Below are 13258 nucleotides of genomic sequence, written 5' to 3'. Positions count from 1 at the left end.
AAAAGACAGCTTATTGTGTTTCTGTCAATATTAAGCTTTTCCTGTACATTCTCTGTTTCTCTTAACTGTTTTTGAAAGCTGCAAGTTTTCATTCAATCAAGCAGAAGTGTGACGGCACTTGCTCGACTTACTCCTGTTTTTTTGGGATGACAACCTGAGATAAGATAAGCAGGAAAGCAGATAGGACTTGACATGTGTGTGAGTACATTATTTTTAATAATTTTATAATACTCTGATATCGTCCAAAGTCTTTTTTCCCTATGGTTAATCGTATTATTGAAGACTCTAAATTCAAAATTTGTCAGAATGCACTTGCGTAATCTCTTTAGATATTCACAGCAAAGCCCAGTATATTAGGGAATAGTAAGCACTCTAGTTAGTCTAGTTGAGGTTTTTTTTTTTTTCACGTTTTTTGGCCAAGGTCCAACACCTTGGATTTGTGAGTGTGAGGCCCAAAGGAACACCACGTATCCAGAGTGTTGGAGAGCAGCCAGCCTGCTGGCTATGCCCAGGCCAAAAGGATGAGCCCCCATACAGAGAGAATGGGAAAAGAATCCACCCAGTGTAAAGCTTCGTGGAGAGAGCATGCCAGACATGCTAAGTTTGGTGTTTTAAGCAGGTAGTTATAAGTTATAATTGGCAATTTGGCATTAATGTCAGTTACGCCTGCTGATAGTGTGTTAGTATACATATCATCACTGTTGTGTTGCTCTGAAATGGTAACTTCATAGGAGAATAATGTTCTTGACTTTAATGTTAGGAGTCATGAGTTCAGAAGTTCAGCATGAAATGTTCACATCAGCTGTGAAAAGAGCAGCTCTTTCAATATTATTTTTGAATAATGTAAGAATTAAAAAAGCTGAAAAAAGAGAGTGACATGGTTTTAATGTGACAGTGACATTCTTCTTTTTAATTTTTGTTTGTCTTGTGACATTTTATTCATACTTTATACTGACTTGAGCTAGGGTAGAGGGAGGTCCCCCCCAACCCTCCCTTCCCTTTCTTTTCTCTGAGCTCTGCCCGAGTTGCTAAGACAACCTGCGAGGGCCGTCACTGCCTTGCATCCTCTGTGAAAGCAAAGAGGAGAGCGAGAGGGAGAAAGAAGGAGAGAGAGCGACCCCTCGCTCCGGGAAGGCAGCATAAAATTGGGATAATCGCTGTCGATTATGCCGCACAATGGGCTGCGGTTTCTGAAAGATTCATTCATCCTCGAAGAGAGGGAGCTGGAGAGAGGCGAGAAAGGGCTTTCCATCGTCCTCCAAGCCCCTCCACAGCTCTCCCACGGTGGGCACAGGCATGACATCAGCGGCCTGAATGGAGCTGGCATTGGGCTCATGCCCACCCTTCCTCCCTCTCCCATGCAAATTTGGAGCCCGGGCCTGGCTGCTGAGGCTGGGCAGCAGCGGGGTGGGGGGTGATGGGGGGTTATGGGGTAGCAGGGGCCACTGCCACTGTTTGCGTGAGGGACAAAGAGCCCTCAGATGAGGAGAAGGCTAGCAGGGGAACTTCACATGGCCTTAGCCAAGAGAGAGAGACAGAGAGAGAGAGAGGGAGGGAGAGAGCGCGCGAGAGAGAGAGTGCGAGAGAGAGAGAGAGAGAGAGAGAGAGAGAGAGAGAGAGAGAGAGATTTAATATGCCTTTCACTGGCCCCTTTTGGCCAGTTAGTGTGAGACTCACATCAACACACACACATACAAATCTCCACATTCCCTATACATTCCCCATGCGTCCACTTTTCCTACAGACACTGAAAGAACAGGGCGTCCCTGTCAAATTTCAACAGGAGAGAGGATCTCATGACAAATTCTGTAGAGACTGATGGGATTCCCATGGCTGTTACCTTGGAGCTGTCTTTCACTTTTGCCTTTATGCGTCTACAGCTTTTAATGTTCATCCTGGCTTTTAATTGACCTGTTGCTTTCTACGTTGTGTCTGAAACTGAAAGGGAAAACTTTTGGGCTGCCTTCTCTCTTGTTTTTATCAGGTTCTTTGCTTTGGTAGCAGCGCGACATGTGCAAAGCCTTTCAAGATTCATCCCTTTCCCAGTGTGAACACTCTCACTATTGTCATGAACTGTTGCATAATAGGCTCACAGCCAAATGTTTCTGTTGTAAAATAATGAGTTAACATGCGATTCATGTAAGACTAGGGATCACGGTTACAGTGTGGATTTGTCTCATTGTGTTACACTGTAAAAGAGTCGGGAAGCAATGCCAATTGTGGGCGGATGGCCCTGAACTGAGAAAATGTAGGGACAAAGCAACTGAGAATTATAAATACACTGTATAAATAACATACACAACCTTGCCTTCCTTTATTCACAGAAGTAAAACATTTGACATTTGCCTTTCGGAAAGACGTTGATAGCTATGAACATGTCTTTTCCTGGTTGTGGAAGTTTTTTTCCCTATGGGCCATTTGATCTGAAATTGTTGTGCATAGAGACTGACTGATTTCAAGAGTGGGTGAACATGTTTTCTGGGGGGATTAAGGAAAGAAGAGAGAGAGAGGGAGAGAGAAAAGGGGTCCCCAGGGGATTTTCAGTGCTTACATTTAATCTGGGTTAGAGACTCCTCCCTCTGTTACCTCCACTGCTGCTGCTCCAGTGTTTCAGAGCATCTCAGCCTCACTCTGTCTCTCTGGGACTGACTCGCTCTGGCTGTTCAGGATCTGGGCTTAGAGCTTTGCTGTTGGCCCTCATAGCGAGAAGAAGTTGCTTTCACTGTGGGCTGAATTGAGTGATCTCTGGTGGCCTGGACTTGAAGCAGCAGGACTGCCCCACATCTCAAAGGCTGGAAGCCACAGAGTTGTGATTAGCAAGAAGCTTGGTGGCTCTTTGCTGTCTTGCTGTATTAGCTCATGCTCATGGCTGAAGACTGAGGCCAGTCTGTGTATCACTGAACCAAGTAGCCAGAGATGACGTAAGTTCATACCCATTTATGACTTATTAGAAATAAAATCATGAGTAAAATATTTTTTCTCATTTAAGGTCTACTTTATGGTCTTTGTATATTGTTGCTGTCATATCCAAATTTTGTACAGATGTTTTTTTTTTTTTAACATTGTGTGAAGATTCCTGGAGGAAAGGATTAAAAAGCTTGAAAGTTGATTTTATTCCTTCTCCTATAAAGTTACCATTTCTGAGACATAAGGGTTTGTTATGGTAGTGACAGTAAAGCCTATATTCAATATAGTCTATAGACAATGTCGTTTGTTATTGTACTTGCATTTAATCATTTTCTTATGCTCCTCTTGTTAGGTTTATTGGTTTATCCTTAACACAAGGCTCATTATTCTATAACTAGACGAAAGACAATGCAAATGATTAAGATATTAATTTATAAGACTGAGCAAATTCTAAATCCACCAACATGACTGGAGTTTAAGGGCTTAATCATCTCTCATCTACTTCTTTGACCCAATTAAGTATTATTTGGTTCCTCAAACAAAGTGCATCTGTCACTACATTGCATTGTCTATGGTTTTGAACCATGACCTCAGCAGCTCAGTGCTGGAGGCGCTTGTCTAGTGAGCATGCCCTGTTTTTGTGCGTCCGAGTGCTGTGCTGAATGTAATAAGGATGAGAGGAACAGCCTTGGAATATTTAATATCATGAATCAGTGTGTTCTCTATGTCAGCAATTGGCTGGGGTGAGACGATGCCTGGAGCCGTCCTTCGCTGCACATTAGCCCAGCAGTGTTGTTGAGGCTGCAGGTGACAAATCCGGCTTGTTGTTTGCCTGACCTTTTTTTTGTTGGGTGGAAGGTCACCATACGCAGTTGGAATAGCGAATTGATCTCTCTCTCTCTCTCTCTATATCTCTCTCTCTCTCTCTCTCTCTCTCTCTCTCGTTCTCCCCCTGACACTCATACACTGCCACACACTGTCAAAGAGTGATTGTGTCCATTGAACTTAAGTAACCTTCAGTACAGAGGCTAGAGACTAAGAAAGCCAGTCATATTTTTGTCTATCTGAGTTGGTTTTCTGGGAGCTTGACACTTCACTGACCTTATCATTACTGTAAAAAATGGAAAAGTTGTATTATTTAGTCACTTCATTAAAGGCAAGACTAAGATAACGATGAATGAAGGGCTGGGAGAGAACTGCTTGAGAGAAGGCGAGAGAAAGCGGCCTTAGGCCTTGAAATGTGACATTTTAACCAATGATGAAAGCAGATGGTGCAGAAACATCAAGATGATTGGCACCTTAAGTAAAAACTTGTTAACCTTTTCTCAAGGCAGCCCTGAAAGCTTTTGTCCAAGAGCTGGGCCATAGTTTTTTCTTCTCAATCTGTTCATTTGTCAATCTTTACTGCTGGACAATTCAATTACTTCTCCAGCAAGCGCTAACTCCTTGTCAAGGCCAGATAAGGTCGCATTAAAGAAGGAGAGATGTGTTTCAGACATGCTGTACTTTAGCTCACTTGCTGATACAGTTTAATCTGAAGAAAAAAAAAACAGAACTAAAATTACTTAAAAGCTCATTTGTTTCATTACACATGCTTATGTGTTGTGGTACCTAGCAGCTATTTCATCCATATTGCAACATGTACAGTGATGATTTTATAAAGTAATAACAACTTTTAGTTTCATGCAGGCTACTTCAACTTACCTAAGCACTGAAAGAAGAATAACTGGGCATATTATGCATGTATAGTTTATATAGGAGATCTGAGGTTCCAAATAATTTGTGGCCTACACGATTTGGGTCTGCTCCATTATAATTTAACCAGTTGAGCCTATTAATACATACTAGCCTGAACAAAATTTTAAATTCAACACATGATTACATGTAACTGAAATGTTTTGCTCCAAAATAGATTATAGATCACTTTCAAAAATTTTGCCTTTTTCATAACATATACTGTATAACACATATGAGAAATATCAATATCTAGATCATGATTTATACTACTTTAATTGGAGAAATAGCAGTGTATTTTTCATCAAATGCCAGCTATTATTCTTTTAAAAACATATATCCAAAATTCTTGGATGGATAATTGGGTATATAGCATTTTGGAAGGAAACACTTCCATTGTAGGTAATGTAATATATCATTTCATGTCAGTAAAATATCTACAAAGTAAAGATAGCTAGGAAGCACATTATTTAGACCAAGCTGCTTTAGGCTTGCATGTCAATATTTGCATAAAATGAACAAAAAGGCAAAGAAATTGTTAATTGCATTCATTTTTATGAGAATTAAGCATGAGTGAAATTTTCAGGATTGTGAGGTGCCTAATGAGAAGCCTTAGGGTCATCCATTACAGTAATCCAATAGCACCCAGACATAACAGAGCTAACAAATGTCCACCTTCGTGCTGTGTTGGCTTTGTTAGAATAGTATGGAAATGTGTGAGAAGTCTGAAAATTTACTGGGAGTTTTTTTTTTATACTAAAATGCCAGAATTACATTATTAAATACAAACAATTCAGAGACTCCATCTGTGTGCCCTACAGCTGACCAGCTGCTTTACCTATAGGGACTATGTAAGTACCTCATTAGGACAGAAGCATCATGGCTCCATCAGCACACCTGACATATCCAATTAATGATACTCAATTATGTAAGAACATGCATGAGAAACAAACGTGTTAAAACTTTGGGTAAACTGAGGAGCATCACAGGTCAACCTAATGAACACAATTATACAACACACACAGAATTTGTGCGTTCATTTCTTTGCAATCTCACTTGCAATATACTAAAGGCAAGGCTCAGTTATCTCCAGAATGTCCATTCACCAAGGCTTAGGTCAATTTGCCTTTAAAGGGCTTGCAAACAGTTCTAAAACGTGAAGCATGACCACAGAGAGATTCATGATTAGATTGTTTTGATTCCTTTCTGGTACATTCACCCATAATATACCTGGACTAATGCCTTCCAGTTTGAGATCCATATGGTAGCTGTAACAGGAAACTACCCTGAGTCCTTTATGAGTTTTCTCCACACTGTCATCTGTCTGAGGGATGAAGCCAGTAGGTTCTCTTGTTCTTCTTTCACACCTGTCTGTGACACACACACACACACACACACGCACACAAACACGCACACAGAGCTGCCTCTCTCCTCACTAATTAACAAATCTAACAGCCAGTCTGAAATAGAGCTGCTTCTCAGCTTTCCGAGCTGCTTGAAACGTGTGAGTCTTTGGAGGCAGCAGGCAAGATGAAAGTCTCTGTATAGTCTTTGTATTGAATAAAGGCTTATATGTTAGCACAGTAGCGTTTGGCTGTAGGACTGTTTATTTGTAACTCAAAAAATGGTTCTCTATCACCTCTCTATCTGCCTTTCATCCCTTTCTTGTTTTTTTCAAAGGCATCTCACCTTATTTTGGATTGCGCTTGTTACCTTTGGGATGAAAATGGGAAATCAAGTAAAATCAATTCAACCTCAGCAGCAAAAGTACAAATGTTTTGTCTCCTCCATATATGAGAGTTGTCAGATGAGTATGGACTATTGGAAAAATAAGAGAATTGATGGCATCGTCATAATGCATAGCCTGCATCACAGTACTTCATCTTTCTGAGGTTTGTGGCAAGTTGGAATTGGAAAAAATGCACCAGCAAAGCATTAGTGCCGTGTTTCAAATGCTCTGAAAAGGCTATGAATTTATTTAAATTCATTAAAAGCACTTGCAGAAATATACAGTTTAACCCATCAAGATGGAATGATTGGTAAAAATAAATTGTTAATAAAATAAAAGTAGGGTTTAATGCACTTCCAGTCAGTTTCTTGTTACTTTACGGTTTATGTAGTTACTGCACATGGGTTGTTCTTCTTGTTGATGTTTACCGGCTCTCTATAATTGGTCTATAATTAAATCATTAATATTGTTTATGAGATTTTCACTTATTCAGTGTTTTGGGAATACTGACAATAACCATGAAAAGCATACTGTGGTGGAATTTATTACAATACCAATGACACATTGTCATGCTTGCTGTCAGGGCAAGGACACTGATTCTGCAGAGGAAGCAAAATTCAGTATGTCAAGCATAACACTACAGTAGTTATATGCAGAAATGAAAGTACTACTGTCTTCATGTCTTGGACATATCCAGGGCTTACTATAGCCGTGGTATTAGTTTCAGCCACAAATTGGATGCCTTTTGGTTGTGTGTTATGTATGAAACTAGTGCACAAGTCTAAATGCGCAATTTAAATGCATATGTAAAATCGTAAATTGTGTTTCTCCTCCTCATGCATATGCATTTGAAGGAGGATTGCACAAGACATGGGAGGATTGTGCAGAGAGTGAATGGAGCAAATGATAAGCTGTAGTAGTAAATCGAATGTTAAATTAAGGCGTATTGTTAGCACTTATTGTGTTGGCAACAAGGTCTATATATCCCACAAAGTTGACACATCAAAAACATCTTGTTTGTTTCCCTTTGCAAGTAGACATTCTTTTGTTACACCACTCTCTGATAAAATAATAAATGCTATCTCATTGACAAGCACAACGCCTGGTTTCACATAATTTCACTTTTGAAGTGTTAGTCTTTGTAACATGAGCTTATCAACAACAGTGCTAAGCAAAAATGCAACATCTGTTCCTCCTTAACAGCTCAGAGTGTGTTTCAAAGACTGCTACTGACAAAATCTGCTTTTTTTTGCTTTTAATCATGAGCAGACGACAGTGACTCCAGTCATGTCCCATCTGTTCCTCTCCCTGAGTAACTCTGGACCACACTATCATGAGAAAAAGACATTGCTGTGTTTTTTAGAGGTCAGTAAGGGCATATACTTGCTTAAGGTTACTTTGGTTTGACTGCCATTCGGATCATCATGTGCGTAAACCTGCTTTGGCATGTCAGCCTCTTCTAAATCTGATAGCAACAGAAATGAAGGGCTCACATAAAGCATCTGTGGGCACAACACTCTTAAAAGCAAAGTTTCATAAAAAATTCTAACAATTTCTCTTTCTCTCTCTCTCTCTCTCTCTCTATCTCTCTCTCTCTCTCTCCCTCTCTCTCTCCCTCTCTCTCTCTCTCTCTCTTTGTTTCTCTTTCCCTATCTGTACAGAGCTAACAGCATGCCTAAGCAAGTGGAGGTGCGGATGCACGAGAGCCACCTGGAGCCCATTGAGGCCACTCCACGCTCCAAATGTGCCCTCCTCTGCCAGAAGATGCGCAAGAACCTGCTCCTCACGCTCACTGTTCTGGGTGAGTATCAGCTATCAGATTCCCCTTAAGAGCTTCGCTCTAACTGACTTCAATCTAAATTCAAGCTTCAAGTTTCTTCATACTGAGGAACTTTTAGCAGTCTAAATTTATCACTGTTATTTTGCTATACATTCAACACAATTAATTTAATGCAATTATGGGATTATTTAATTAATTGTATAGCAAGTTATGTAATTAATAACATTTACATTTCATCTACATTCTTTATTGATAGGTTTGAGCAAGCAGTTTTGTTGTTTCCAAATAATGACAAAATCTTGGCAGAAATATGAAGCATGGTTTTTCTTCATGCAAAACAAGAATGTGTGCATAAAAGTACATTTCTGTCAAATTCAGGTAATAATAATAATAATAATAATAATAACAAAAAAAAACTTCTCTTGTACAAACAAACACAAATATGGCATCGATTAGTTCAAATAAAAGCATTTAGGTTTAGAATAGAATAGTTTTTAAACAAAATTTCAAGACATACAGGCATATCCAAAACTTTGAACACCCTTAGGCAAATTACAAATTTAACTGATTTTCTAAGTGAAAATAAGAAAAAAAAAAAAATAATAAATAAATTATATATTTATATATATATATATATATATATATATATATATATATATATATATATATATATATATATATATATATATATATAACATCTATGCCATTTTCTCTGAGTTTTAGTGTATATATGTAAAATTCAGTGTACATACATGGACTACATCCACTACATGGACTACAATGCAAACATTCATCGCAGTCATTTTAAAGTTATAGGTGTATAAAAATGTCTGACCAGCAGGTTCTGGTTATTTAAATTATATTACATAACTGTTATATCTGTAGGATCTTTGCAAAGAAGCAGACAGAGAGAGAACATGTTTTTACATGGATGATCATATAGATGATTAGCCTGATGAATGATGAAGTAAACAGAAAATAGTATTGTCACCAACAAATGCACTTTACTGTATGAGAATATTAATATATGTGCCTTTACCTGCGTGAATCTCTGGTGCATCTGTAAAACTTTTTATGTGCAAGAAAAAGGAGAAAATAGTGAAATCTCTGTCATCTTTAAGGTTGTACAGGGTGAGCAAGCAGAGTGGGGCTAATCATATATCATTATGATTCAGTCATGTGTGGTGTGTATATCACATGTGACGCCATGCTTTAAACACACACTGTAAACACATGCAGCTAGATGTGTGTATGTGTGTGTTTTAGAGCATACATAAAAGGCACATAGCACTCAGCTGTTTACTCGCATTGATGTGAGATTATAGTCCCAGCAGATAATCTGCTCAGATGCATTAAAGCTCTATAATACAATAAAAATATGGTTTGTGAATTGAAAAAAAAGTCTTTATATGTTGCTCCTGGTAGCTTTAGAAGCAAGTGCTCCTGATTAGATGAGGGTTTTCCTCTTAAAGGTAATGCTTGCTAGGGGGCACAGTAGTGTTTAATAACAGAGTGCATTATTGAGCAGCTTTACTGGATTGTAATCCTTGGCATGAATACAAAGGAAATGTCTTTTCTAGGGAAGTCATGCTGCTGTTCTAAGTCAGTGTCTGGCTGTGAGGGCTCCAGACTGCCCGGTCACTGGACAGCAGAGAGGCCATCAGTACAGAGAGGCTGGTCAGTTTTCTCTGGGGAAATTATTCTTAGAGGCCAAGACTCTCATCATGGCTCCTGATTTAGCCCCAGATCTTTGCGGCACCAGGTTGTGTTCCTGCCCACTATCAAAGCGATTGTTAGAAATCCTGCTTCCCCCCCGCTGGGGAATACAGATGGTTATCTCGTCATGCATTCCAAGAGTCTGTCCCTGACACTGATGAGATGACACTTTTTTTCTATTCTCTCACTTCACACTTCTTTTTTTCCCAGCACATGATTCAGTGCCTCCCCAACACAGATTCACATAAATATGCACTACCAGATCTGCCAAGATCTAGAAATGTGTTTGTTTGGAATTAGACTATACTATTTGATATTCTACAAGACTTTCGGTTTTTGGAATATTTAAGCGAACTACATGCCGAATAAGATAAATAATAAATGAGCCAGAAAAAAATGAATATATTTATTTCTTTCTCACAGTTGACCCTCTGTAACCTGCCAAACCAACCTTCACCCCTCTCTCTCTCTCTCTCTCTCTCTCTCTCTCTCTCTCTCACAGGTGTGATATTAGGAGCAGTATCTGGTATGCTTCTGCGTGTAGCCTCTCCGATCGATGACAACATTGTCATGGTTATTGCATTCCCTGGAGACATTCTGATGCGGATGCTAAAGATGCTCATCCTTCCTCTCATCATATCCAGTTTAATCACAGGTAACTGCTAATCCAGTCTACTTCGTGAAAGACTTTATCATGCACCGCTCACAAATGAATTGTTTACAGAAAAAGTGTGGACACCACTGGTCAGATTACATGTTTTCTTGAAAAAGTTAACGCATCCTCTACAGGGAAATTTTCTCTGAAAATGTCTGTACAATTTCTATTATTTTGTTCATTTTAACATATTTGAAAGAGGTAAAATGTAAAATGTGCCATAACTTTTACACAAGCAACATTTCATGTTTTATTTTCCTAATATATTAAAATCAGCAAATAAGCATCAAATATCTAAAAGTACTCTGTTGTTTGTAGAGGATGATTTGTTAACCTGTTTCCATGCAGAAAATAAACAAAACATACAGTAGCATTTGACCCAGGGCACTCAACTTTTGCAAATAGCTGTAGTTTGACATTACTGCAAAAAAAGAAACCACAGAAATATGTTGCCATTGATTTTATCAGTAATGTCAAGCTACTGTAGTGATGGATGAAAAGATGAGACAAATCTTTAGTGTCCAACGAAAATGACAAGCCACAAGTCTCTGTTAGTTGGGAGTGGCTGCAGTTTTGGGTATGTGGCCTTAAGGCAGAGTGAGACAAACATTATTAAAAATAGTGGTTCTATTTGTTATCTTAATGCTTTGACCTTTCACATGCATACACAAACAATATGATTTGAAATGAATAACTCGCATTATGTATTTTGACAGAAACTGAATTGTTCAGTACAATTTCTTATAAGGTTAAATGAGATTTTTGTCAGCATCATGTAAAGCTTGTCCAACCTCACATCAGTAGCAGTAGGCATTTGTGGGCAGAGAAAGGATAGGTCAGTTTCATTTAGCATCTAAAGTGATGTTATGCAGATGTGCTGTGTATTTGCATCTATTTAGATAAATAAAGTGCGTACTAATCATCTCAGGGCTAATAATACATAAAGCACTGACTTCCATATATCGTCAACCCAGGTCTTGCAGGTCTGGATGCTAAGTCTAGCGGCCGTCTGGGTACCAGAGCAATGGTTTATTACATGACCACTACTGTAATTGCTGCCATTCTGGGAGTAATACTTGTGCTGATCATCCACCCCGGTAACCCCAAACTAAAGGAAAACCTCGGGGAAGGACTCAAGAATGACGAAGTCTCCAGTCTTGATGCCTTCTTTGATCTCATCAGGAATCTCTTCCCTGAGAACTTGGTGCAGGCCTGCTTCCAGCAGGTTAGTGTTTAAATATTTTGGTTGGTTGGTTATCACACTTTGCTGATATGGCAAGTTGAATGGTTTAGGCTGATTTGTTCTATGTTCTTAGATCCAGACTGTTGTGAAGAAAGTTGAGGTTCAGCCAGATTTTGAAGACACCAACAGTACCATGGATGACTTTCTCTCTGGTGCCACTAAGCCTCCTCCCATATTCAAGGATAAGAAATCCCTGCAGTTCAAGAGTGGAATGAACGTTTTGGGTAGGAGGTCAAAACATCAGGCAGAATACAATCTTATATGAATTTGTTTAGGGTTTCTCTGCAATTTAAATCTTGGCTTTGCAATCTCTTGCAGGTCTGATTGGATTCTTTATTGCCTTCGGTATCTGCATGGGGAAGATGGGAGAGAAGGCAAGGCTCATGATTGAATTCTTCAACATCCTGAATGAGATTGTGATGAGGCTGGTCATCATGATCATGTGGTCAGTGATGATATTACAGTTGATTTGGCTCAATGTCATTGAAATCTGTTTTCTAAACAACACTAAAGATTTACAGTTTAGTGTCTCATAGAACTAGTTTACATAAGATATTATTGGTCTATGGGCAGTTTTATAAAGACAGGGGGGGGTGCCAGATTCAGCAGGTTGTCCACTAAGAACTTCCATGCAAGTGAACCCAGTTGCGACTTTGCCATTAACATATGACCAGCTATAACAAGCTATAACATGTTTTGGCTCATGTGTTTTTTTGTATGAAAGTCTCCTCCAGGTGGAAGAAAATAAGACATTTATCCATCTGTTTCAGGTTCAAACTGTGACTCAACAGTCATTTACAAAAGAAAAACTGGCAAATCAGTTATGATATACAATATCAATAAAATACACCCAAAGTTTGTGGAAATAGCAGTTTAACATTTACATTGCATTTCACTTAACCCCTTAAAATCCCTGACTTATTACAAGATAAGGCTTATTATTCAGTAACTGCAGGTACTTTGATGCAAATTGTAATAAAACTTTGAGCCCACTGGAGGGCCCTGGCCATTTAAGGCATTGAGCTGTTTGGTTTTAGTTTCTTTTACTTCCTTTATTACATTAAAAACAATGATGCAGTGACATGGCAGCTATTTACAAGATTTTTTGTGCCATGAAAACCAAATAAATTCTTTTTAAAGTCTTTTAAAAACTCTTTTTCTCCTTTCTCTGAGCACTGACAATGGCAGTCATGTTAGCACTAAAGATAAGACAAGCTTTTCACAGCCATTATATAGCACAAAGTCAGTATGTCCTATCAGCCTTGGCCAATCAGAATAGGAGGAACAAAAGTCTAGTATCTCTAAAATGGTGACTTACAGGAGAAGGAAAAAAAGATGCATTACTTTTAACACAAGTCAATGTAACCAGATGTTTTTCCAAGTCAGATTGGGTTATATATACATAATGTAAAGGATAACAAGCACTTTCAATTTATATCAAAAACGGAATGGAGTCACAAGCTCTTGTTCCAACAGCAGTTTTATGCAATGATG

The 13258-nt window shown here is 38.8% G+C and overlaps 1 protein-coding gene across 3 annotated transcripts in view; it reads left to right on the top strand.

Moving 5' to 3' along the window:
* slc1a2b (solute carrier family 1 member 2b) overlaps positions 1-13258 on the top strand; it is a 34028-nt gene that overhangs the window by 16575 nt on the left and 4195 nt on the right. The window contains exons 1-6 of one of the 3 annotated variants that reach the window (XM_017700084.2): positions 2623-2921; positions 8032-8171; positions 10369-10521; positions 11496-11746; positions 11838-11988; positions 12083-12209. In XM_017700084.2, the coding sequence (XP_017555573.1) occupies positions 2917-2921; positions 8032-8171; positions 10369-10521; positions 11496-11746; positions 11838-11988; positions 12083-12209 (827 nt within the window). In that variant the 5' untranslated portion in view covers positions 2623-2916. Of the gene's footprint in view, positions 1-2622; positions 2922-8031; positions 8172-10368; positions 10522-11495; positions 11747-11837; positions 11989-12082; positions 12210-13258 lie in introns of those variants that run through there. The other 2 variants (XM_017700086.2, XM_017700085.2) reach the window with 2 other exon arrangements.

This window comes from Pygocentrus nattereri, chromosome 11 (genome assembly GCF_015220715.1).
Source record: "Pygocentrus nattereri isolate fPygNat1 chromosome 11, fPygNat1.pri, whole genome shotgun sequence".
NCBI classification, from domain to species: domain Eukaryota; kingdom Metazoa; phylum Chordata; class Actinopteri; order Characiformes; family Serrasalmidae; genus Pygocentrus; species Pygocentrus nattereri.
This window is presented reverse-complemented; position numbering and strand designations above follow the sequence as displayed.